Consider the following 27871-nt stretch of genomic DNA (forward strand, 5'->3'; position numbering starts at 1 on the left):
AGATGCACAGGCGAAGCTGGTCGACACAAAAGGGAATAGGTAATGATGCACTTAAAGGGCTGCCTCACGATTCAAAGGTGGAACTAAATATACCGGTAGTACGCACCGGTAATAAATACAGGGAATGCCAAACTAGTCGTTGGATACGTTATTTTTAATGCATCTGTGTCTATATATACACGTATCAACGAATGTTCCTCTAATCATCCCAAATACCCTTCTCCCTCTTTCTCTCCGCATCCTTTTGTCCACAAACATGCACACACATATGTATATATGGCACTGTTTATGGCACGATTGACCGGGAACGGTTATTTTTGAGTTGAGGATTTCGTTTACTGCTTGTACGTGTCTAATTACACCCTGGCGAGGGTCACTAGAATTGCTTGTTGGATTTTTAGTAATTTCTGTTCCTTTTCGCTCAATAGCCTAAGAACATGCCATAAACCACGAATTTCCGAGTACGCTTGCCAATGAGTCACCCGGAGGAAATTCCAGCTTTTTGGGACTTTCCGCCCACCCTTCCAAGGTGACAGCGCGCTAAGGGCGCACTGGAAGGGCGGTGAAGACGCTATTAGACACCCTGATTGGTAAATGTAATTGTTAACTATTTAACCAATCAGCGTGCTCTAACAAAAAACTCTCCCACGGACGTCCGAGGGACGACGTCGAGGGTCATTTCGTCCAACAATCACCAAGGAGCAACCAGCTCAAATTGTAACCACTTTACAAGTCCTAGTCTAACTGGGTGGTCCTTCGAGAAGGTTTCGAAATAAAGTTGGCACACCACGTGCAAGTACAAACCAAGCTCGAAAGTTGATTTTGCAACAATCACGGGCATTAACAATATATAACTAGAAAATTCAAGGGAACGTTTTAAGAGGAATATCGAGCAATCTCTGGCCTAATTAAAACGAGACCAGGGTTTTCACCGGACCTAGCTTGGGTCGAAATAACCGAGCGTTTCTTTCTTTCTTTCTTCTTTTTAATTTTCCCGCGAATTACATTCGTTTGGAAGTTCCGCTCGGCCAAAGTTCTCGGTGTTTGAAATTCGTCCGGGTTGCAAAACATTAGCGATTGCTAATAACGTTACGTCCGCGCGGCTGAATAATACGTGCCGTGTAACGAAATCATTTTTCACCAGGGTTTAATGCACTTGAAGGGCCGTGTGGCCCGTAGCTCAAAGGAGAGAGAGAGAGGCTGAACAACGGTTTTCAGGCCGTAACAACGGCCACGCGGGGCGTTAAACGCGGCGAATGACGTGCAGTCTAGTTCCCCGTTGGCCGCATATTTTCCGTATAATTTTAGTCAAGTATCCGGAACACCGGCCCCCTCGAACCCCAGTTGCAACGACTTCTAACGCGATATCCGAGCAGAAGTTTCGCCGCGATGGAAATTCGCTTCCTGGGAATATTCAATTGGCGACGCGATATTTCCGGGCCCCGGGTCCATTATTCCCGTGAAATTTCATTTGTCCGAAGTTGAGAATTTTCGCGGAAATTTCGGTTGCTTGTCCAACTACTGTGTAACGTGCAAAAATTTCGGGTCAGCTCGCGGTGTGTAATACTTGAGATTAAAATGGAAATATTTCTTGTACTCTGATACTGCACCTTTTTTATTTTTCATCCAGATTTATTCTATTCTATAATTTGTTTCATTTATCGTTCGTTGAGAGAGACGATAATTAATTTCTAAAGGCATAGAAAATAAACCTCGCAATCTTGTTATTTTTAATTAAATTAGATTGCTGTAATATCAATAGCAATAGTAACATTACATGACACTAACAATCTTATGGTATTTCTTTTTTATCTCAGTTTCCGAAAAATTCCACTTAATTATGGTATGAAACCCTTCAATTTCGTCCCGTGGCGTCATTAACACTGTCTCCAATTACGACAATTAATCGACAAAAAATAATCCAAAAAAGGAAACCCGAAGCTTCGTCGTTAAATTCGTTAACTATTCGCGAAATAACGATCGGCGGTTCCTTATCAGGCCGCAGCGACCGCGTGTTTCCCCCGTGGCCCGGCTAATTATATCATTTTTCAGGCCTGTCCATCGACGAATGAAAAACGATCGCTTAAAGTTTCCCGATAGTTGCAGAGATTCCCACGGAGGTATCTATTCCTCCAGGATTAATACGCGCAGCTGGCTAAACTTTTAAATTGCGCTACACAAAAGAGTCCATAATAAGGCGTATGCCGGCGAAAGAAATGGTGAGGGAGGAGGGGAGAAAAGGGACGGTAAAGGGAGAAATTCATCGTGGAAGGAAGCTCGGAGGCGGCGGCGGCGGAGGCTGGAAAATGGGGCGTTAAGTTCATTAAATTACAAAGGGTGAAACGAGGAGGACGCGCGAACAGCTGGAGCGATACGATTGTGATTAAAGTTCTTCGGGCTATTAGAAGAAGAAATAAATAGAGGAACGAATAAATAAGCTGACGGCTAGATGGAAGGGTGGAAAAAGGAGAAAAGAAAAGAGAGACGAAATGGTGGAAGCGACGGGTGCAGGGGTGTATACACGCGGGAACGAGTAATGAGAATTGTATAAGGGGATGAAAGTTTTTCTCCATCGACGTTCCCTCGCTCCTTTCCGCGGATAAAATGGAAGGGAAACCGGATAGACGTCGTAACGCGGTTTAAATTATTATCACGCAGCAACGATTCCAGTCTCGGTCTAATTTTTTTGCAGAGCTGTTTTGTCGGTGTTTTCCTCGTCCGTCTGGTTCTTTGATACTTTTATATTGTCTCGCGGTAGAATAAAATGAGAGGTTGAACGTTGTTGTACGGGGATAGGATACGGTTTTATTGGTCCTGAATATTTTCAGAGCGAACTCTGAAAGAGTGGATTTGATTAAGTCTACAGGGTGTCTCATTTACAACGAACGTCGAAATTATTTTCGGTGATATTAAAAATGAAAGAAAATCGCCGAGAGGAATTTGTACGATTTGAAACAAAGTTTCCTTAAAGTCATTCCAAAGTCATCGAAATTTTTTCGCACATTAACATTTATATTTTATAATTCGACGTTGTAGCTGACGTCGAGACGAGTTCAACGACATACGACATTATCATCTTAATGTGACCCTGAACAGTAACAAAAAATGTCGATGACCTTGCAATGACTTGCATTCAAAATGATTTTCGAGGTTTTCTTTTCATCCTCGAATCATATAAATTCCTCTTAGTCATTTTTTTTTTTATTTTCAATACCAGTGGAAATAATTCAGACGTTCGTTACAAATGAGACACCCTGTATGTGTATTTTAGATATACGTATTGGCAAACAGATGTGTTTAATCGGTTTTAGTGACCTGTTTAGAATTAGTAGTTTGCGTTGAAATATCTATATGCCGTAGATATAATGCAAATATCAATATGATTAATCCTTACACCTGTGTAAATATTATACAAAGGGTCATTTTGAAAGGTTCGATACAACGATAAGGAGATAAACGGTGATTAAATACAGAATGTTTTTAATCCGTCAAATAAATTTATGTTATAATCTGCTGTATTGTTTTTGTATAACATTTTGAATGGAGACGAATTACCGCCTACTGTTTCAAATATACGGTTATGTGCTGCCACCTGGCGGCAGGATCTGGGAATACTTGATAAGAGGTCATACAAGGCGCTCCGGGTAGGATTAACTTTCTTACCTGACGATTGTACCAATAAAATCATTTTACTGACATAAAACAACCATAAAACGACCCTAATTACCCCTAATTCCTCGAATCAATTGATCTCAATAACTGTCATATCGCAATAACCATTTTCGGAACAATTTCTCCGACACTGACGACAATGACATTTGTCCAAAGCTGTAGTAAAACTAACAATCATACTGTGACACTTGTAGTTACGATTACATGCCAATCTAATCTATCAATCCACCGAACCAAGAAAATCAATTAACTATATGACGAAATTCGTTGCAACAAATGTTCATAGAAATTTAACAGCAATTACATCATTCCCATCGAAGGATAGGTTTATGGACGCCACTTATAACGTACCAATACAACTGAAATTGACGTGCGTCACAGTGTGCACCACAGTGGAGAAATTTAATTAACCCACGCATAAGATATTCATATTTAGATGCAAATAGAGATGATATGAAATGCTAATAAGGCACTTACCTCTCAGATGTGACAGTTAAACCGGTGTATCTCGCGAATGGAAAAACCTGGAGCTCTCACTTTGACACAACACACGAACACTTTTTCCCCGCACTCATTCTACACGAAAACCGTTCTACGACCGGAAATACGACACGGAACGCAGTGACACAGGGCACGTAAACACCGTTTCGAACCGGTAACGTCGAAAATATCGAGAGCGTTTTTGATTCCACGAAGTCGCGTGCGCCATGGCGGTGCAGAACAGCTGTTCAAAGGAGGGAGGGTCGTTATTAGGGTTGGAAGGGGTTTCCAAAGTACGTTCGGCCATCTGTCGGCGGGCATGGAAAACATTCGCCTTACATGGAAATGCTAGGAATCCCTTGAGGACAACGTTGAGACCTAGGATATCGCATTTTATCGATCGTTTCAATTTGTGCAAGTTAACGTTGTTAATTTTATCAAACGATAATTGTTTGTTATATTATTCAATGCTAGAATCGTACAAAAATAGGCTCGCAGGAAACGTAAATCTTCTTCCCCAATAAATCTAAGCACGACAACGAAACTTGCTCAACACTGAAGGTCTATTTGCCTATTAAACGTATCCTTGCATATCATCACGTGCAATCAATGTAGTTTATTATGCGCGGAGTAACATTTTAAATACGTGTTGACAAATGCGTCTTAGAATTTCTGAGGAATGCGAGCAATCTTTTCTCTGAACGATACAATTTTGCATTTTTAAACCGTAAACAATGAAATTGGTATTTTCAATGTTTACAAATGCATTGTAAGATATAACTAAACGACGTAATAACTTTAACAAAAAAAATTCTATGAAATAAAACAGAAAAATTAAAAAAAAATATAACCTATAGAAACGCGGGAAACCGGAAGATTTATATTGCTTCAAAAAAATCAATAACAAAACTACGAAGATTAGATTGAAAAATAATCTGCTGTTGCATTTGGTACGTGTATTCGCATGATTTTTATTCAACACAATGCACCGTGCGGCATTCCATTCTGTTGTTTGTCCGATATTGTTACACATTACAATTAGATTTACTACGCGTCAATCTGGATCGTTCACTCCTTTATTCTTCCCGCTTCTTTTATCAACGCTCGTCCAAATAAATCTAACGTGCTCTATTGCGCCGTATTTGGTTCATCGTAACTGTCGCGAATTTCAAATGGAACGGTTATACACTCAAACAAAAAACATACGAAAACATAAATCGAAAAATCAGGAATATTTTTGAATACACAGCTGAAAATTCATTCATGCTCCTTTACAAATTTACTCTTGTTGTTACATGCTGTATTAAAAATTTTATTTATAAAAACACTACCCTATTATTGAAGGATAGGGGAACATACATCGGTACGCTACTGAATTCATACACTCTCATTCACAACGTCGTATTTACTCTCGAGTACGACGTGTATACGTATAGATGCACAAACGCACACATTGATACGCATGTGAATGCGCGACCTTGTGTGCGCAACAGGCGTCAGGATCCAAGTATGTAGAGTCTATAAAGATCGTACGATGAAGCGTACGAGTGTAGTGCCTCTACTTCAATACGACTGGCCAGTTTTTGCGACAGTAGCGTAGTTACAATTACCAGTGCCCTCGCCGCCTCAGAAAATTTTCTCACGCCAAATACACAAACTTTACGTACTATTGATTCAAAACAATTGCAGGTATGAATCATGACGCTATGAATCACAAATGAAATATTACTCTAGAGGGCAAGCATGTAAACATGTTACGGGTATAATCAATAATTACGTTTATTTTTTAACACGTTATACTTGTATTTACAATATAAAATTTTATACATATTTTCACGAAATCTTCACGTAGGAAATCCTGAAAAATATTATACACCGAAGTGCACAATTTTACAAATAATATTCAACGAGGAAATTACGAATTTCCATTTGTATATTTCAGGGACTCAAGGTAAAAATTATTTTAAAAATTTTTATTTACAAAATCAAAGAGGAAAAATTTTTATTTAAAACCAAACCTACTTAAGTTAATAAAATGATTGCTGTAGCATAACTTCCTTGCATTAAGATTGTAACAGCAATGGCTCTCGCATCAATCAATCACTCAGTATTACACGATTCACCTACTTCAACTGGCAACCTCAAACACTATCAATCCCTTTTTCATTCAAAAATTCAAATCTTCGAAAACTTCTTCACTTCATTTCATTTATACATTCCACCAATCACTCGACATTACAAACGACAATTCGAAACTTCAAAATCGTCAACTACAACCTCTCACATTCCCAAAAAAAATCCTCTCAACTTCGCAAGGCGCCCGGCGCTCAGCGCCCCCGAACAACCCGTCCCTGTCGTGCAGTCGGTTCGCCCTCTTATAAAGAGAACCCACGCGAGATCGCAAGCCGCATACCACGACAGCGCGTCGTTCGAGGCTCGGTGTGACGGTCGTGCAACGTCTATGTAATTGTTTTCAATTCGCACGCGTACATTATTTTTCAAACGAAAAAATTCCATGGTTCACATAGTGACGGTGACGTCGCTATAATTCGAACCGGCCTCACGATGCGCACCAGAGGACTCGCGGAGATCACGATCGAGCCGCGTGGCAACGTGGTGCATGTCCAGTGAAAGAAGAGCGACGCAATCCTTCGACCAGCTCTTTACGTGTTTACGTTCGCCTAACAGCCAGTGGTCATGGAGACGGTGGTCTGACTCGTTCGCCGAGGATATTTACCCGTGGACGCACCCAAGTGAACGTTCCTCGAAGAGAAGCCGGCCGCAGTGTGTTGTCTCTCCTCTTCCACGACGCAGCAGCCGGTCAGAAATCGCCGCTATTATGGTACGTGCGCTGTTTCCAAGCGGGCTTTTCTCGCGACGGACAGGTGACAACGCCCGGTGACCGGGACAGATTTTCCCCTCTCGGAGAAAGTTTCATCGCTGCACTCTCGCAGAGATCGCCTTCGAACGGACAGTTCGACGTTCCTCCTCTCCTGGGTACGTCCATGCGGTGGAATCACGATCGAAACAGCTGATATATATATACGTATATTCTCACACCTGTTGTCGTCAAGCTCGAGTTCTCTCGAGGCACGACAGAGAGAGAGAGAGAGAGAGAGGGATTGTTCACACGGGGCTTTCAAGTTTCAAACTTCCTAATCGAGTGTAGAGAGGCACTCTCTTTGATGTTTACCGTTAACCATCGTCTTCGATCGTGGTTCGACCATTTCCGCCTCGTTTATCGCTCGCGAAGGAACGTTGCAACGGCGGTAAACACTGACGCGGCTTTTACACCACGTCTCGCGTGGAAAGAGAAGAAAAAGTGTACATACGTGACTGTTTATCGATTAAAAACGAACGACAGATAACGCTCTCGAGGGACATTTTAGGCAGGGGTTTCGTACGGGTCAGAGTTATATTCTCGAAGCTGTGTGTAATACTATAGTTGGTTACTTATTAATAGGTTACCTAGAAACTACTAATCTAAAGTATATAAACGTTGGTTTCTCTGTTTTTTGCAGTAATTACCAAATCGGAGCGTCGTCGATGATTTATCGTTCGATCACAGACGATCGATATATATATATATCTATATAAGAAGAGGAATTTTTACGATAGTTGGATAAATAATTGGAAATCGCGCGTGGAGGAGAATGGCGCTGGCGAAGATCAAGAATTTCATCGACACCGGCCTGAAAAGCGTGTCCACGCCGTTGGATCGCACGGTGAATCTGGAACCGGAAGTGGGCATTAGGATCGTTCATTCGATGAACGAGAAGGCGCTGCACGTGACCGTACTCGGTGCTCGCCACTTGCCGCAGAATTTTGGCTTCACTCGCGTCAACAGCTACGTCGTCAAGGTACAACCGCATACCAGATATCAACTGGCCGTAATCTTTCGCGTTATTATCTTGGATTACGTAATGGAATGTTCGTACGAAGGTTCTTGCGCCCACTACACATCGGTCGTCTTTTTATTCGCTGACGAATCGTCCAAGACAATGAGTTAGATCGCGCGTGTATTCGCGAGACGAGAGGATTCCCCTTATCTGCGCGCGATACGCTTGAAACGTATTAATTGCGACGGTTCGAAAAGGAAATTCAGATTGTTTCCACGCCTCTGCGTTCGATCAGTGGTTGTGTGCTTTATGAGTCAGGGAGAGAATGTACCGGGTTGCCTGGATGATTTCGCGAGAGAGTAAGTAAACTTGGCGGTTTTCGAGAAATATACTTGGTGATTTGAAGCAGAAAATGCTTTTGAGGAAACCGGCGAAGATATTTTGAGGGTGCCAGCTGGCGTAATTATGCAATATTTCTGGCGGAGAGAAAACGAATCTGTGATGAAGCGATCGCGACTCTTCGTGTTAATAAGTTTCGAATAATTCGTGTAGGTCAATTCTTTCACGGATTAGGCTACCTTGAAAACTCTATTTTGAAAGAAATCATTTTTCTTAGCTTCTTTTTAAAATTTTTTTAAATGGATCGCCGAATATTGTACTTTATTCGTAATGAACGAATGAATCTTGAAAGCAAATTCGCCTGATTTACTGGACAAAACTAAATTGTCCATCGCCCGATAGTAGAATTTCTGACAAAATGATAGCATTTCAAACAACAATCTTCACTTGTTTCGCGAAAATGTAGTGATTTATTTATTTGCAACTGGGATAAAAATTGATGTACAAAAAGAACCCATCTAAGAATACGACGAAGTACCAGTACCCAAAAATGTAAAAAAGAAGTCGATTTTTTTGAACCAGTCAAGGTAGCCCACTTCCTTGAAACACACAGAGTAACGGTGAAAAATTTCTGATCGCCGAAAATTGCTCGAATTTCACGGTGCCCGGCATAGAACTACGTAGCTTAATTTTAGCAATTACGTACGATCGCGTGCACAGCACAGCACCCGTACTTGTCTCCGTGTTGCTCTGTGAAAGGGTTCGAGCAGAATTAAATGGAAGCATTCTCGGCTACTTTAACTAGTTACCGCTCACTTCGCGATAATCGCCTAGCGTCCAAAAAAAGACCTCGAGCAGGAAAGAAAGTAAGCCGCTTCTGTTGCAGGTGAAGCTGATACCGGGAAAGGAGAAGTTCGAGACGACGTCGAAGAACGAGTCGTGGCCGCTGTGGAACGAGGATTTCACGTTTCATCTTCGAAAAGAGACGAAACAGAAGTTCGGCAAGACGAAGGTGATCGAGGAGGAGATCAACGGGTCCAGATTCATCGTAGCCACGTTGTACGCGATCCTCGAGGACAAACCGTTGATAGCGACTGATAAGAAAGAGGCGGAGAAAGAGAAGACCGCGTTGTCTCCGACTAAAGAATTAGCGAAGAAAGCGAACAAGAAGAAAGACGGTCAAGGAGCTTCTTCGGAAAATCAGGAACCGACGAAGAACAAGTTATTCAGTCAGTTCTTCGGCAAAGGAACGGACAAAGTCACGGAAACCTCGGTCACCGAGAGGAAATTGTACGAGAAGAGACGAACGGTTGGTGCAACGACAATTTCTCTCGATCCGAAGAATTTCACCTCGAAACCGGCGAAACCAAAGCACCCTAGCGATGTATGGACAGGTGATCTGTGGAGGCCACTGCGGCCGATCTCTAGCGGCATTTTGGGAGCCGACGAAAAGGTAAGTTTCCATAAAAAAAAATTGTACAAATTCAAGTGTAATCTCGGCGAATGTCGATTGTCTAATTCACTCGATTGTTGTGACAGAAGGAGAACAGGAAAGGGCAGGTGGAGTTGTCACTGTGCCAAGAGAAGAGCGACAAAAACGAGGAGGGAAGTGAAAAACTCGTACTGTCTCTGCATCGTCTGAGATGCTCGTTGCAGACGATGCACGAGCACGAGACCTTGAAAGGGCAGATGTACATCAAGATGTCCGTGGTGGACAACGGAAGGGTGACACATTTCTGGAAGAGCGACCGTTTCGCTCCGTGCGTGTCGATGAAATTCGCGCCGGATCTAGCAGCGGTCGTCGCGGATAATCCTTATCAGGGTGCATTGAAGGACGTCAGCTTCGTTATTAAATTCGTTTCGAAAAATAAAATGGGTATGTCTAATTTCACTTTTCTTACAACAAACACGACAATTTTAGTGATTGTTTGGTTAATATTTCACGAACGCAATGGTTTCACAGGAAAGAAAACGACCGTGGGCCATTTTGTGATCGGACCAGACGTAGGAGGATCCTATGGGGAACAGTGGAAGCAGGCTCTGGCAAAACCAGGACAGCAGATAACGAAATGGCAGTCGTTCGAATGAGAACGAGAGACGCGATAGATCGATAAACTTTTACGCGGTTTTCCAACCAACGTAAACCTACTTTCGATACTATGAATATTTGAGCGCACGGTCGATAGCGCGAGCCGTTCCAAAGAATACTTAGGCGAACATCCTCGAATGCAACAAGAGGCCAAGATGTTTCTCTCTCTCTCTTTCTTCGCGAAATTTACTACTTTTTGCTCAGTTTCTCTTTTTTATTTTTCACCTTTTCTATCTTTGCGTTTACTTGTGCGTGTGTATCTTTTTTTTTTCTACGAGGTTGCACGACAGCATTTCACATATCCGTTTGTATATATCGATTTTGCATATTGTTCAACCGTCCTCGATTCCGCGGCATAGAAATTGCGAAAGTTTCTGCGAGGAATGACAGAACCGTCCAATAAATAAGTGCCTTATACCGGTGTAAAATACGCGGTATTCATAGAAACGTTATTCTAAAGCTCCAGTTTCTCGATTCTTTACGTCGTTATCTCGAAAGAAAGAGACTATATTATCGTGCCAGAGGAAACCGTGACCAAGTAATTTCTAGCTGTTAAGTAAACGACGATGTACAATATGGACATAACTTTGATTTGTTTTAATAAGTAACACAACGATGTATCGTTAAGACGAATTAAAACGAGGGAAAAGTATTTTTTTTTATGTACGTAGGATTTTTAACTAGTATTTCATAGTAGGACGTTTCTTTTTTTTCATTTTTTTTTTTAGTTACGCTAGAAGTGACAAATATTTTGCTTACAAGTGGAAGCACGTCGAAGTAATGTATTTTATAATGAATTATTTATACCGCTGTAATTACATTGTATATGTATTTTGTTACGAGAAATAATGTTTAAGGTTTAAACAGTCACACCAAAAAAGCAATTGTATTTACGATGTTATTAACGCACATATCTGTATAACAGAGATATATTTTATATGTAATACACACGTTGTTGGAGAGACAGAGGATGATTTTAATCTCCTTACACGAAATGTTTTCCATATATCTTTATTTCGCTGTTCTTATCATACACATGTACAAAAAAATGTATACGAGAATTATGCTCTTATATTCTGTGGCATTTCACTACACCTCCAGAAAGTACATACAAAAATACAAAAAGCACAATCATTTTATATTAATACTAAGTTCATGATGGTTAAAATGGACGGTATTTGACAGTCTTATTTATAATTCATGATAGCTGCTAATGTTAATTAGATACACTTGGTTGGTACAGTGTCTGTCTATTGTACTAAGCATGTCTAAATTAAAAAGTAAGTATGATACAAGCACGTAGTTTCGTATCAAAAATTATAGTCTATAGGTAAAAATATATTTCTATAAAAAGTTGCTATACTCTGAAGTAAAATACCAGTAGAAATGTTGGAATAGGTAAACTTACGGTATTGTAAAATTACTAAAAACTTTCTTAAAAATATCATGTTGATTATCATCTCCCCAGTAAGGCACAAAGAGGCATGTTTAAAAGCTTACAAAAGAAATTGATCAATGGTATAAAAATGTTTCGAGTAATACTTTCTAATATCAATCTAATTTGCAACTGGAATATTCTATTTCCCTGAAGTTGCATCTTGTATGATTGTCAAGAAGAATGTCATTAGTAAGTACGGACGGATATCTCTCTCTTGTAAAAAAATATGTTCAAATATATACTGCCTAATTCAATCTATCTGTAATCTTTGGTTAAGTTTGCCTTAAGTGTAAACAAGTACATATCTAAATGAAACTGCTAAAGCTATGATACAAGCAAATAAGCTTCCACGACTGGAAGATGCTGCATTACAGCCATCTTTGCTATTGCAAGTACAATATTCCATAAAGATATTATAAGTTCCTGTCCTCATGAGACAAAATCGTTCGTCACCACTGATCCCTGGTTCTCCCATGTAAGCACAACTACGAAAATATCTCCACACACCATTGACTAAGGACAACAATAAAATTCAACCTATAAGAAATGATGCAAAAAGCTACCTTGTTATGTAAAATTTCACAAGTAACACACCTTTTTGACGAATTTTACGACACATAGTAGGTCTTACACCTGGCAAGTGTTCCAAATCTGGTTCTTGTTTACAATCAGTAATAGGCACAGTGGTATTGTCAAATGGATCTGCACATTTTGGATCAAAATCAGATCTGCATACCCAGCATTTAATGGATAACCCTGTAAAACCATGTAGAAACAATTATCGACACCTGTTTACTATTTCTGATTGTACGAATTTATTCTAACCATATGAAATGTTCTTCGTTGCAACGTTTATAGGTTAAAACTTAAAACAAACTACATTTTGCACTACTGTAAACGTAATAGTACCAAAGAAATGAACACAAATCGTTCTTAAATGTTCGAGTGTTATACAGATCGTAAGGTTAAGAACGCAAAGAGAAAACGACGGATTTCAGAGTAATATTTACCTTGGTGGACGCAACAGAAGACAAATAGTACTGTCAGTAAAATGCGAATAATTATTTCCTTGGCCATTCTCTCGAGAGTCGGTTGTAACAACGAAAGAACTTTGAAATTCGCGTTAAGTCGTAAAGATTAATTACTCCAACAGCCCACGCCTACGACTGACCACGCCACGAAGCTGACTGCCATCGTATCAGGGCTGACATTGTAAAAATTTTACCGCCACGAATAATATTGGAATTTTTAATTGCTCAACGATGAATTAAAGCCAATAAATTAAAAACATCAACACCTAAAATATACTTCAAATTAGAGAAAATCTGTACCAAATTAAAATCACCCGCAAAAAAATTCAAAAGCTAACGTAATCGCGTAGATAAATCTTTATTAAGAAAAATTCTTCATGGTAGCTAGCACGATTACCATAATATCAAAGATAAAATAGATAAATATAAAAGACAATAAAAGACCCATTCTCGATACGTTACTGAACACTTCGTACAAGTTCGCCTTTCTTCGGGTCACGTGATAAATCCCGACTCAAGACCGCGCCCGATATGTGAGATATTCTACGATATACAACCGGAATTTAATAGTTTCGAGTCTAGTCACGAAAGAACGGACGACGAAGGAACGATTAACATTCTGATTAATTGAATTACACACGATACATAATTAATCCAAGCGATAACGCGTAATCCAGATTCTCGGAAAACGACCTCGATTATTCTGCTCCGAGGAAGGCGCAGCTCCGTAAAAAACATGACGAAAAATTTATAGTATCGCCAATTTTTAAAAAACCTTCAAACTTCTCAATTTTTAAATTTACTAGTATTCAATTTTCAAATTTTTTAATTTCCAAATTTTCCAAATTTAAAATTCTCGTATCAATTCCTCGTCGTTGTGCAATACTTCCAAGCTATCCACCGTCTCACGACCACATCTCAAACCGACTCACTTTCGCATCGGCCTTAAAGCACACGTATCCGGTGGCCCGCAACAGAATCGATTCTCTTTCGCGGGTGGTCCGCGGACGGAACGAGGCGCAGCCCCGGCTCCGGTGGAAACATTTGAATGCTATAAATAAATATAAATAAATTGATTTGCCGGCATTAGCATAAGTAGCCGGAGAGAGCCTCGACTCTGTGGCCTGTCTGCGGCTTGCGTCTGTTCCACGTCTACCTATTGCCCTCTCTCTCCCTCTCCTACCACCGCGGACGTTGATTTATACCGATGTCCCTTAGGTTCCTCCGGCATTCACCGTCCCTTTAACTTAAAAGGACACGGGACTACGATCGGGACGCGCGTCCGTCTCGTCTCCGCGGTTGCTCCGCGTGGGAATTAATTCCCGATACCACGAGAACTCTTCTCCCGTCGACGGTTAGTTACCGGTGTGGTTTCGCTTAAACGCGAGGAGAAAAGAACCATCGAACGCAAATGACTAAATTAATACACACACGTGTAATCTCGCCAGTTTCTTACGGATCTCCCCATTACGAGTGTCGATACTTTTCGAGAAATAAACGACGAAGAAAGTTCAGGTGGAATGTTGGTGGTTCGTGTTTGAAGTATCAAGGACAGGCTCGACCAAGAAAATGGTCCTTGTTTCTGCTATAAAATCAGGCTGTTTCAAGAGCCGCAGCCCGAGGTGGACTTTTTTTCTCCCCGAAAAATCAGGCAATTTCGTGTAATCTTCCCGGAGGTTTTTGGGGCGTGTCTACAGCGACCCTGGCCTATCTTCTCTTTTCCCGGACCGGCTGCCGGAAGAATCCGGATCCCTTAAATTACCGTGGTCGGGTTAACAGCCACCTTGTTCCCGTGTAATTGATATATAGATATATACATATACCGGTCGAATAATCTGGCACCCTTCGAGCATAAAATATCAATCGATCGTTCCGATATATATGATCGTGTGTTTTATCGATCGTTTACCGTTCAACGGGATTTTTCCCGCCGGACAGTTTGCTCAAGATTGTCACCGTCACTGAATCATCCTACGGTTATTTTCAGCTGTAACGTCACGAAGGCTTCCACATTCGTAGCGTGTCTTTTATTGTCATTTCATAAGAGGTGACCAACGACGACTGACCTATATCCCTCGAGTAAAGGTACATTTTCACGTGACAGTGAATCAATCGTGACTTTTACTCTCGTGACGAGAATTAATATGAGTCTTCTGGTCTGAAAAACTGCAAGTTGGGTGCTTTCGTGACAGTGAAAATTGACACATTTTGTGTCGTGACTTGTAAGCGACGATTGTCATTTTCCCTCCATTCCAAATGTAGAAATTTCACCGATAACAGCTGTCTCAATTACTTCGCACGACGCCATATTGAAGAGTGACTAAATTTCGCGATATTGAATTACCCAGAGTGTCTCAGTGACACGAGAACAAAAGCCATGAGTTTTAATGTCACGTGAAAACGTACCTTAACACCGTAACAATGTTACATAGAGGAATAATGTTAACCCTATATTACGCCATGTGACTTGGAAGTTACGTACTGGGTATTTATTGGGCAGAAAGTTGCAATAGTTCTATGCGATAATTTCAGCAGACCTACTTTAACAGTAAGTAAAAAAATAGGCTTCCTGTTTGTTTTATGTAAGAAACGGCGATACGATATATGAAATTTTAAAAGAAGCTGTAGATTAAAGAACTTGCCAACGAGATCAGGATCCAGACGGTCTTTGGATACTCAAGATAACGCATTATTGACTGTATTCTAATTAAATAAACATCAAATTGCAGAAACTGTGGACGTTCATGGTACAACAATTCTAGGAAAATCTTGTTCTTAAACTCGATATGTGCAACTCTCACTAAATTCCTACCAAGTACCCCAAACACATCATAAAATGCGAAATATTTTTCCCCTTAGCTTAACTGTCCTACCTAACATTTTTCAAAATCCAAGAAAAATGAGCTAAAAACAAATAAAAACAGTCAGGATAAACAAATTAAAAATCCTGAATCTAGAAGAACTAAAAAAATCCAAAGAATCCAGAATTCTAAAACCCCAGAAAGCACAGAGGACAGTCAAACTTTGCTTAAAAACCAAAAAACACGAGGAGCTCAAATTATTTCAAAACACCCAAAAAAAAAAAATAAAAAATTTCAGTCTTTCCAGAAACAACAGCTCGACAGAATATTCCATCAAATCCATCGTGTTACCTTCCAAGAGCAAGTACACTCTTCGCATCTCACAGTGAAACAGCTCGTTCTCCTCAGACACTCCTACTTAAAACGTCAGCCTCGATCGTCGATGATTGTTCCTCATTAAAAAAAAAAAAAAAAAGAAGAAAAAACCCCTCTCTGTCTATCATCATCGTCACTGAAGCATAAAGATGAACGGTAACCCCAGCGAGCGTAATCCCATCTTCGACCACAATGGTCCCTCTTCGTCGAATCGGCGAAGGATCCACGGAGAATACCCCCTATCGGTGTGCACCCCACCACCGCGACCGCCGCAGAATCACCCTCCACTTCCGCTTCGCTCGGTAGCCACTCCTCTCAGCCTCTGTTGATACTTCCTCGCGCGTGTATCTCGTCAGTCGGCCTGGAGCCACGTGCGTGTGCTCGAGAAGCTCTGGCACCACCAGTCCTCGTCTAACTTCTTCACGATCCACGTTGCACTTCCTGCTAATTAATGGACACTGGTTCACCACTCGAGGAACAAGGGAATACCACACAGGTTAAAAGCTTCTGAGTGTACCGAAAAAAAAAGGAGCTTAGAGAAGAACAAAAATATATAGACTACTGTAGACCGAAGACAGCGAGACGATTCTTTTTCTTCCAAGCAGTTGTCAACGAGTCAAAGAAGCCTAGCTACCCTCGTGTGCCACGGTTACATCTGAAAGAGTTATGGTGCACGACTGGAGAGCGTGAAGTGCCCTCTGCAAAGCGATACACACCGATCTCCCCCGTCTGCGCTAGGAAGAACCTCGCCTCGCCGTCTCGACGGTGTGTCTAAAACGACCAGGAAACCCAAACTCGAAGACAGATGGTGGAGGCAGCGAGGACTAAAAATATCAGTGGCTGGCACGCCGCTGGCTCGCTGTACTTCAACTTGAACAATTTTACCGGCTGGAGAACGGATCGTTCCATGCCCGTGAGTCTCGCCTCTAATCCCGCTCAGACACTCGCGGACGTTTCGTTAGTCCAAGTGCAAGCTTCCCCGAAGAATCTTCTTGTCGCGTGAACATTCGTGTCGTTTCTTATCGTTCAATCGTAATTTCAAGACGAAAATCAAATTTCTACGTTGAATATCGGAGATTTAAGTGAACGACGATTTTGGCGCGAAATTTGAATTTAGTGAAACTTCGAATCGTTTCATCTTCCGGATCTTCGTAGGATGAGCGTGATACACGAGGTGAGTATTTGTTATGAAAATACTGGAATGTAGTGTAGCGTTCCGCTGAGAGAGCGTTGAATAATCGAATTTGATAAGAGAGACTAGTTGTCGTGACCAGAACAGATCGATTCTCCGATTCTCGATGAAACAGGAGAGACACGCTAGCCGTGAATCGTATCCACTTTCTTGTTACATAAAGAATCGTAACGCGTATACACCGCTGCTTTGCGCGGAGCCTCGCAATATCCTGGTGTGCCTTTTTGCCAGGGAACGTGCCTCGTCACCTGTATCCCACACGTACACTCCTTCTCGCGGGATCCTCCTACTGTAATCCTACACACTCGAGTAACTTCCGCTCGAGACCCATCGATCCAGTGACTCGCCGATTCTTTCTACCGTTAAAGTTCACGAACGGAATCGCCGTTCGGGTAGAATGAATTATCCCCTCGCACTTGTTGACAGTGGAATTCTCAATGGACGAGGGGATTGTGACTTTTGGGAGTATTTGTTCCTGGTTTCTGTGGGAGAAATTTAAGTTCGAACGCTATTCAACCCTTTCGTGACTAATAGGACGTGTGCTTGAGGAAAAATTGAGGCACGTAAAAGTGCTCCACGTGTGTTCCACAGGATAAATTTAAGTTCGAACGCTATTCAACCCTTTCGTGACTAACAGGACGCACGCCCGAGCCGAAATTGATCTAAAATTAGGATTACAGACGCATAAATTCTTAAAGAAAATAATTTGGTCGCGAAAGGGTTGGTGTATTTATAGAGACTATAGGATTCACTCGAAACACAGACTCCTCTATCCTTCTCTATCAGTGTGGCACGTAGAGTTGCGATAAGATTAACCAATTAGACTAAACAAGCACGTCTAAAAGTAAATCGCACAGTACAAAGCGTTAATTCTCTACAAAAGACAGACAAACTACATCGTGTCCCGCTGACCAATTGTCACGAACACTTTGCGAGCCCGTTATTCATTGGCACAGCCGTCGAGAAGCCTAGAAACTGATTGTGCATAAAACATGACCAAGACAAACGAGTAACAACTTCCTCTGCTTTAATCGACGCGCAAGAACCTGATAGTACTCTTGTTGCAAAGCTAATAACCAGCTCCTACTAGGAATATCGAATTCCCAACTCAACTCCTTCTTCTCTATCCAACCACCTAGCATAAACTCTACGAGCTTAAATCCTCCAACCGTCTACTTGTTACAGTTACGCGAAATTAGCCAGCGAGGCAAAGGGTTCACCTGGAGAAACGAGATGCTTTATCGCCTTATCCTTTATCGCCAGATGCCTTATCGATGCTTTCAGAGTTCCGTACGAACGAGAGCAGAGTAGTTGCAGCAACGTGGTGTTCAAGTGTACACTCTGAAACCGCCCCGTTCTATACCTCCCGGTCGTCCACAGGAGGATCGTCGTCGAGGGAGAGAAGAGACTTTAGCCCCTCTCCTCGAATACGAACGAGAGCAGAGTAGTTGCAGCAACGTGGTGTTCAAGTGTACACTCTGAAACCGCCCCGTTCTATATCTCCCGGTCGTCCACAGGAGGATCGTCGTCGAGGGAGAGAAGAGACTTTAGCCCCTCTCCTCGAGGCCGAGTTCTTCCACTCATGGTGTTTTACGGCGCGAGCTCGTTTGAAATTCTTCGCGTGGAGTCGCGGCCGTATTTATAGAGCCGCGCGCGGACTCGCGAGTTCACGCACGTAGAATCACGCGCGCGCCTCCTCCTCTCTCCAGTAAAAAGGGGGAGAGAAGGAAGAAGAGGAGAGAGAGAGAGAGGTAGAAGGGAAGAAGACGAAAGGGAAGAGAAGGCAGAGAGGATAGAAGAGACACAGTGGAAACGGAGAGGAAAGGAGAGACAGAGAGACGCGTCGCGTCGACGGAGGGCAGAGCACGCGGCACGTCTGCGATCATGAAGCGATGCATCCGCGACAGGAGCACCGGCCCGCTTCGTCGTCGAGCACGTCCTCGACGTCGTCGAACTGTCTGCGCTCGCTGCCCCCACTGGCAGGCCTCGATTCACCGGGCATGATCGCCCGGCTGCTGGGGGCGAACGCGGCCCTCCTGTTCCTCCTGCTGCTCCTCGCCACGCTCACCACCGCCGACTGCCTCCACGACGTCTCCGTGAGTATTTCATACTACTTTGTTGCAGCGTTGCTTGGTATAGTCGATGGAACCGATACGTCAAGCTGTGAATCAAGGTGTCTAAGACACGAATTTGGGTAAATTGACATTTCAGCCGGTTTACCCTTTGCGGTGCCAATAGTCCAGTTAGGTCTGTACTCGTTTGGTCACTCTCGAGCAGTACCATGTAGTTTACCTTTGTTTCGATATTTCGGCGTAATATTAGTTGTAACATACTAAGTTTCGGTGTAATAACGATGCATAGAAAATGGTTTATTGTCACTTTTAATTTATAATTTGTCATTGTACGATATCTGGAGGCAAAAATTCTTACGTCGAGTGTAGGTTAAACCACTGCTTGTACAGTAGAATTTGAAGTTTACAGTGGCCTAAGTAATCTTTAAAAAATATTAATGTGATAAATTATACATACACTACTGTTCAGTAATTCAGTTAATTTCCACTCGTATCGTTTAAAATTTCATATCGAAGTCGATAGAGCGAAGTTTCTTCATTCTCGCCTAATTCATTCTTTGAACTTTTAAGCATTAGTGTATGTTCCTAAAAATATTTTAAAATGTCCATCATTTCATTAGCTATAATTTCAAAACAAACTGGGTTTAGGCCACTGTTACGCTGATAGCCTCAAATAAGGTGCCATATTTTTTTGAAGACATAATAGAAATTAGTATTGTCAACTGATCTACTTTTCTCCTTCGAAATAACTCCCTTGGAGAGTTACACCCACTTCAGGAAACAGTGCTGAAAATCTTCAATTGACATTGTCTCTACTTGGTTAATCGCAGATTAATTTTTATCAATAACTAAGAGCTCAATATCGTGTCGCTTGTATGAAAAATTACAGGATATCAATTGATGTAAGCTTTTAATTTACCACTTCACCGTATCGATTCCACCGACTACACTTTCGTTAGAACTGACTCGCGCTTTATCGCTGAAGACAGAGAATTACTCAGGAAGGTGATGTAAAGGAAATAGTTCGATAAAGAAGTTATGTATATTTCCACGTATTAATTCTTACATCATCTAATGCGTGTTTCCGCAAACGACGTTGTCATTCCAAGAGTGATTTTGTTCAGTGCAATATCGTGGAAATTATTATAGATGACGTCAATTCTTCAGATCGTATCAGTATTATGCAGTTTGATTACGACTTGAAGTTTCACGGATTATGAAGTATTTACACGTGTTGCGTTGACACATTTATCGGCACGCGTGGTTCAGAATAATCTCAACTTGTTCACTAATTCACACTTTTCTTTTTAGTACAGAGAAAAATACGCGTTTGAAATTTTTACCAATAATTAAAGTCACGATAAATCGGTGTTAATGCTACTTTTTCACGGGTGGGTTGTGAAAAATGGTAATTAACCCATTATAAATTAACGTAATAAAAAGTGACCTTAAGGTGACACGAATTAAATAGAAAAATGATCAGGCAGCATCCGAAATCATTTTCTAATAAAACCACGTACAAAAATACAGTTATTAAACAGAAATTTCTGTCGATCTCAAGTCAAACCAAAAATGACGAATCGACATATTTTCTCTAATCGATAGAAAAAAGTTCAAATTTCCGATCTCGTAGTAAAAGCTCACTTCTGAATGACCAAAGGTGGTTCACAAATGGCTGACCGAGCGCTCTCGATTCACGAGTGGCAATAACGAATCGGATATCGTAGAATCGGCAGCTGAACACGATACACACGCTGCGACACTACGAAAAATTCCCGAAGAACTTCCCATTGAGCAAGAACAATCGTCACTCGTGTATCCACACACTATCCAGGCCATGATACTTTCTAAATACTCGCGTGTTTTCAAGTCGTTCAACGGACTCGTGACGCGTGCAGAACACGATACCGCGAGAGTACGATAAGAAAAAAAAAAGCGCCCCGGTGGCGAGCAAAGCTTCCGATTAGCAGGAGCGTGTACACAGCGTTTGCACGGCCACCGTTTCATTAGTTTCACTTTCAGAGTGGAAATCCGATCCCAAATGGTTGTTTCCATGCGGTGCCACGAGCAATTGAGCAACGCTCCGATGGAAAATATTCATAAAATCTGCCTGTTGGTGCACTAAAAGTGGCGAGCAAAGGAAAAAAAAAGAAAAACCGAACGAGTGCTAAAAAGCATCTCGCGAAACGAGATAACCGGAATTGGACGCATATTAATCTGTTTAATTAAAGGCCAGATAGCCGGGAGTATCGGAGTGAAACGTGCTTATTCTTGATTTTTTTTTTACTCCACGAGGATCGACGATAATCCAAGGCATCGTTAACCGAATGCTCGCGCCGAGTCTTTCTCTCTCTCTCTCTCTGAACTCGATCCATTGAAATCGACAATACTTTTTCCACGTTTCAACGTGTTTCTCGTTTACGGCTGAATTAGTATTGACCGGTAGTTAGGTACACACGGGAATTGATCGATCTGGACGATCGTAAAACCGTTTAGTAGGCCATGACAGGATATTACGCGTGAACTGACACGCTGTAATCACGACGATTATCGTGTACGAGTTTGCTCGAACGCGCCGATACTAATCGGACATTTTGGCGCGATCTGGAGCACATGGTTCGAGCGAGAGACGTTTGGAACGAATTCTACCGAAGTTGGCGAATACGCCGGATGACTGTCTAGAGGAATATTGAAAACGCGCGTTTAAGCGTCGCGCAGCTCTTTTTACGCGCATACCGTGTAATTTAATTCGTCGCGTCGTCCTCGCGATGTCTCTTTCGAGCACGCTTCAAGCAGACGCTTAATTGACGCGAGTGAAACCGTGATTTTTGATGGAGTCGCTGAGGATCGTTAACGAGGATTTTGGAATTATTTCTACGTGAGTTACAAGTGTTTCTTTTTCTATTCGAAGGTTCGATAGATCACGTCAAAATTAATTTTTCATTTCCCTATTATCAGAGAATTATCTCTGCAAATATTCAGAATCAACGAATAGTTAAATTCTGCGTTCGAAATAGTGCAAATTGCGCCTTGATCCTTTTATTTAATAAAATTAATATCTCACGAATATTGAGGCAATTCGTTCCACTGTTATATCAGGTAACAAAGGGTCAGAAAAAATTTCTATCATTTACTTAACGATGGAGAAACCTCGCGAACTTTTCGGTTACCTAATATTAAACCCGAGGACGATGGACACACATAAGCGTTCACAAAAAATTTCGAACGCAATCAGTGACCCCGATATTTTCAAGAAACAAAAAAAAAATAAGGTGGACATCAAGTTAACCAAATATGTGCACTCGAGGAAAATCTAATTTCCACGTAATTTACTTAAGAAAAAAATCGAAGCATCATCATACTCTACAATTACACAAGTAATCAGAATTTCTACCTCCTCTTTCGAAGAATTAACAATCACAATCACCAAGAACAAAAAAATCCAGCGAAAGTGCTTCGTTCACGTGAAATGCTACACCTGATCAATTCCAACAATCACAGAGAATTGAATAAGCGTAGCCTATACAGCTTTTCTCCCACTCCAATAGGATCATCGGAACATTTCACCCTGCGATTCGGGGATTAAAGTCGACGGCACGTTCCCTTTGGTGCAGGGAACAACGGGCCGCAAATAGAATTCCTGGATGAGTTAGGCGAACAACAGAAAAGGGGACGCGTTTAGGAGTGGATGTTTCACGGAGGCCAACAATCTCTTACCCCCACATCGCCGTAGAAACGACGTTCTTCCGCAAATGCCAGACAATTTGTGCCGATTCATCGGCAGGGAAATTGGCTGAATGGTGTTTAGTAGGTAGTTTCAGGCTCACGTGAGGCCGCAGGGGCACCCGATAAAGCATTGTGTCAGCACGAACCCGGTAATAGCGACGTAATCGTCTAGGGACGGGGCGTAGGAAACGTTGCTTTCGCTAAGATGCCCTTGGTAATTACTATAATTTCATTTCGTTCGAATTCCGGCGATCCTGCGTTTCAAGGCCTGTCGCTTTCTAACGCGCCCCTTCGTCCCTCCTGTTTCGAACCCTCGAATAACGGATTCGGCGGAATATTCAGTCGAGCTATCTCAAGAAACTGCTATTTTCTTCCAGTCGTTGTTAAAATAGGATTTCTGAAATTATTTCTGTCCGTCGAGGTTCATTTATGAAAATGAATAAGGGCCCTAACGGTATTGTCACTACCAAATTCATTCTCCTTAACACGTTGAATGGCGGACCAATTCTACGTAACGTCTCTACCGCGCCGAAATGAATTTTTTATTTAAATACAACGCACGGCAATATGCATAAATAATATGTGAACAGTTAGAGATAGAACTATTTAAATATGCTGTGTGGTGTGTTAGATGAAATTTTACAAATATTACCATTTTTTCAAATTAGATACTTTCACTAATCTTCACCCCCAACACTGTCATTTCTATCTTCTCCTCTAGAGATATAAAAATTTCAAAATTTGGTGGGTTATTCGACAGTTTATCTCTCCCTGTCAGGTGTCTCTAAGTCAATTAAATTCCCACATCGCTACCCCTGCAACTTCCCAAAGATCCTAAAAAATTCGCGTGTTTCGCGGACCCAGGTCGATGCGGGCGGGATAAAAATGCCCTCGGTGGATATTAAAATTTAATTTAGATCAGAATTCGCAGCTGCAGCTCTCAGATTACCACCCACAGATTCAGGGACATCAAAGAGGAGCGTTCCTGGTCGAGCGAGACACTTACAGCCGAACTTTTTCGTTGCCTCGCCACCGATGATCCCGATAACGTCTCCACGCCAACTACATCGCCTCTCCGGTTTATATTTAGTGCATCATTTCTCTCTCTCTCTCTCTCTCTCCTTCTCCTCTTGTTCGATCGCGATGTTTTCGTGCACGAAACACCGTCGCATCCCCTGTCGAATCGTAAATCCGTAGAATTGCTTCTCCAGCTTGTCAAACGCGTCCGAACGAACGATCTCCGTTCTCCGAGAGCTGTAACATCGATACCGGTGCTCGGTTGTCGGTAATCTTGTACGAACAACACGAGCGGCAGACGAGGAGCGAAGGGAACGCGTAATCAGATAAAGGATAAGCATTTGTTTGAGTTTCTCCTTGCGTCCTTATCTGGACTAACAGGCCAATTTATGGGTTGATCCTTGGACGAGAAGTAGATAGCGAACAGATGGTGGACCGTTCTTCCTTTCTCTCGCGCTCTCTCGCGTTTACTGTTATCGTCGTGCAAGAGAGAGAGAGAGCGTCGGGGGGAAGATGTTCTTCTCTTTTGAATTTCGCGACAGGAGAGATGATATGCGATCGGTTTTGATTAATTCACTTTTTCTCTCAATAAATGGAGAACTTTTTAACCCTTTGATGCCTGGAATGATTACCGGTCTGCACTCACTTTCAATTTTTATATAAAAATTTAAAGATTTTTATAACGTTTCTGAATAGCACAGTGGTGTATGCTTCCGTTTTTGAGACAGTGTCTCCGAAATGAAAATCAAGGAAAAATTGCTCAGGTTAACGAGTGATAATAGACTACACAGAAAATTTCAAAAATCACACTCTCCCGAATTTCGGTAATTCTTAATTTTCAAAATAGTACATTGGCTTCTACCACTCCCAATCATTCCTCCATCAAAAACCCAGAATTCCTAATCACTAACGGTACACACACCACGAGGAAAACTGAGCAGAATGGACAAACGTCGATGAGAAAACATCGCCGCGTCTTCCTTCGTTCAGGGTGAAGAATGGCGAACTTCCTGTCGCCTACACGCGCGTTTACGCGTTTCTCCCGCGGACAAATGCCCGTTCTCTAATTAATAATCGCATCTCGACCCGACTAAAGAAACACGACGTGTCAATCACCCGTGACTTTCGTGCCGCGTAAAAATGCACGGCTGACCTCGAGGACACCCCGCGGTGAAACTTCCTGTCGCGAGATATCTACTCGCTCGTTCTCTCCGTCTCTCCCTCTCTCTGTTATTCTATTAGCGTGCGGAGATCGCCGGAATAATTTACCGCTATTCAACGAAGAACACGGGGTCACGTTGGGACAATGTAGCGATGCGAGTAGGTCGCGAGCCTTACACGCCAAGGATCCTTCGCCTTTCGAAGATTAATAATCGGGACGATCCACGCTGGTACTCGAAAAGGGGTATTGTTAACGGCAGGGAGCTCCCTTTGTGATCCATCCCTATAGGGGATCGAGAGGATCGTTGTAAGTGCGCCTTTAACAGCTGGCGGTACTAATGATTGTAGCTAAAGGGGTAATCTGTCTGATAGCAAGTTATCGGGAGTTTCTGTAATCTATCTATCTGTAGGATCCTTTGTAAAAAGCGGAGACCTTTGTGGAAAGTTCGATGATTCGAGAGGATGTTTGTAACGAGAATTTTCAAGTACCGTTTCTGAGTATTCGGTTATCTATTTTTTTCTCTGGTTTGTTCAGTCGGGTGACGATTTTTTTTAAGAGGACTATTGTTTTCTGCTTTGAGAGGCATGAGCTCAAACTGACATTGGAAGTGTATAGTTTTTTATTTATGTGGTTAACTGAGAAATGTTTAACGACTGGAAAGAGAACTTAGTCCGAACTAATACGTCAAAATGAAACATTTTAAAGTATGAAACATTGCTTAGGTAGAGTACACATTCCCTGAATTTTACACTCTGCTGATAACATACACATTACTTAGAACGAGATTTTTTAGATAAAAGTTGCTCATTTCTAGACCTACATTATGGAAATAATTCGTTTCACCTAGATTCCCATTGGAAGTTTCTATAAAAATTTTATAAAAAGTGGGTTAACCTATATATCTAAATTCCACTCTCAACGATAGTCAAAAAATATTAAGATGAAATGTGACAATAAAGTTACTCGAGAGAACATTTCGAACAAGCTAGCGAAATTTATTCGTGGATCGCCCTGTACGATCCAGAGATTGCAAGTTTCTTTGCACTTCCGTGTGCGGAACCACGATGTTTATCCCTCGATTTCCATGGTCCGCCTAGTAGAAACGGGAAAGACGTTCTCTCCTGGCACCCCGTAGAGATTCTTCCTCCCGCAGGATCGGTCGAGGCAGCTCGATTAGCTTCTTACTGCGTATCGTGACGACTATCGCGTGGAATTTCAGCCCGTCCCGGGGCAGGAAGTATGTTAACCTCGCGGCGTGCAAAAAGTTGTCGTCTCAACGGGGAGGAAAGAAAGAACGAAAGGGTATACACGAGCGAGGACGATCGAGAGAAGAGATACACACACTCCGAGGAGTATGGTGGTTCTTTCTCGATCCCGTACGTCCTCCGTCAATCCTTTGCCGATCTTTGTTCTCACCCTCTCCACCTCTCTCTCTCTCTCTTGTGCTTTTCCTCCTCGTTTCTTCTTTTTCGTATTCCGCGCGGCTGTCGTTCCATTGTCTGGAGGAACGGTGAAGATCGGCGGCCGGCTGACGATTAGAATTCCGCGAGAAACGGATTCCTCGACGTCGCTGTTAGTCGGTTAACGATTCCAACTGTACCGCTCGAGTGTGACACGGAAAGGTTGATTTATCGCCTGTCTCGGACAGCATTTAGTCGCTGTTTAGCGTCTGGAGATGGTTCTGTGAAAATTCGTGGAATCCTTGATGAAAATTTCGTGACATCCTTGAGGAAAGTTTTATGAAATTTGGTCGACTTCTTGTGATGATTTTTATGAAAATTCATGGAATCCTTGATAAAAAACTTCGTGAAATTTTTCTCGAAACCTGGTCCATTTCTTATGATAAGTATCAGATTGGTGCATATGAAATTGCCAATCACAGAAAAATCGTTTACAGTACAAAAATTACAAAGACAATCATTCTTCATTCTTCAGCTAAAAATCGACAGTTCAGAAGCAATTATATTGTCGCAGTTGCCTACTTCAGAAGAGATGTATTCGCAAGTAGATTAGAGCAATTACGTTTTATGAGTTCAAAGGTGCAGCTACAATTACTGCAGCTGAAGCAGTAACACGAATAAATGATCAACTAATGGAAAGAATGTTTTCGACAATAGACAGTGTCTACAATCATAAAAAAATCATTATAGACAAGAATGTGATTGATAAGGCCACCAAGACTGTATTCAGCTTCCTGGTACGAACAATGGAAACTTGCTCATAGTCTCATAGGCCAAAACTACTATTTTTTTCCGAATTAACGAACATTGTGCAAATCAGTAACGCAATTAACTCTCAAGTAAAAGAGCAGCATTGCACCCTTACTCACACTTCAGCCAATCATTCAATGCCAAACGTAACTCGTCGATTTGTCACCTAATCACATAAGTATCCTGCACGTTCTATCGCAACACCAAAGAAGTGAAAACGTATTTTTAAAGAAGCTCCAGTCACTTCAAAGAACAATACTAATTATCGAACAATGCGCGTGTCTGGTTGCACCTTTATCCGGACACTAATTAATCCTTCAACGAGAAGCGTGACACAGAAAGGTTGACACGTCGTCTCTGTTTACAGGACGGTATTTAGGTCCGTGTTTCAGTATCCAGAGAGAACTCAGAAACGATATTTTTTCCCT

The 27871-nt window shown here is 41.9% G+C and overlaps 3 protein-coding genes across 4 annotated transcripts in view; 2 read left to right on the forward strand and 1 right to left on the reverse strand.

Moving 5' to 3' along the window:
• The first annotated feature begins 5780 nt into the window (after positions 1-5780).
• On the forward strand, positions 5781-10568 carry LOC108575583. Its single transcript, XM_017938407.1, has 6 exons — positions 5781-5841; positions 6681-6994; positions 7674-8012; positions 9217-9783; positions 9870-10206; positions 10294-10568. The coding sequence occupies exons 3-6, from the start codon at positions 7806-7808 to the stop codon at positions 10416-10418; spliced, it is 1236 nt and encodes a 411-aa protein (XP_017793896.1). The 5' UTR covers positions 5781-5841; positions 6681-6994; positions 7674-7805; the 3' UTR covers positions 10419-10568.
• A 1492-nt stretch (positions 10569-12060) lies between these two features.
• On the reverse strand, positions 12061-12964 carry LOC108575607. Its single transcript, XM_017938437.1, has 3 exons — positions 12868-12964; positions 12452-12613; positions 12061-12370 (listed from the first exon to the last, which is right to left on the reverse strand). Exons 1-3 carry the CDS (start codon positions 12932-12934, stop codon positions 12141-12143), a joined length of 459 nt encoding a protein of 152 aa, XP_017793926.1. The 5' UTR covers positions 12935-12964; the 3' UTR covers positions 12061-12140.
• Positions 12965-18751: 5787 nt separating this feature from the next.
• The window catches only part of LOC108575625 (plasminogen), a 28673-nt gene continuing 19553 nt past the window's right edge, over positions 18752-27871 (forward strand). For both annotated transcript variants that reach the window (XM_017938466.1, XM_017938467.1), the window contains exon 1: positions 18752-19352. In XM_017938466.1, the coding sequence (XP_017793955.1) occupies positions 19149-19352 (204 nt within the window). In that variant the 5' untranslated portion in view covers positions 18752-19148. The remainder of the gene's footprint in view (positions 19353-27871) is intronic.

This window comes from Habropoda laboriosa, unplaced genomic scaffold, assembly GCF_001263275.1.
Source record: "Habropoda laboriosa isolate 0110345459 unplaced genomic scaffold, ASM126327v1 scaffold186, whole genome shotgun sequence".
NCBI classification, from domain to species: Eukaryota; Metazoa; Arthropoda; class Insecta; order Hymenoptera; family Apidae; genus Habropoda; species Habropoda laboriosa.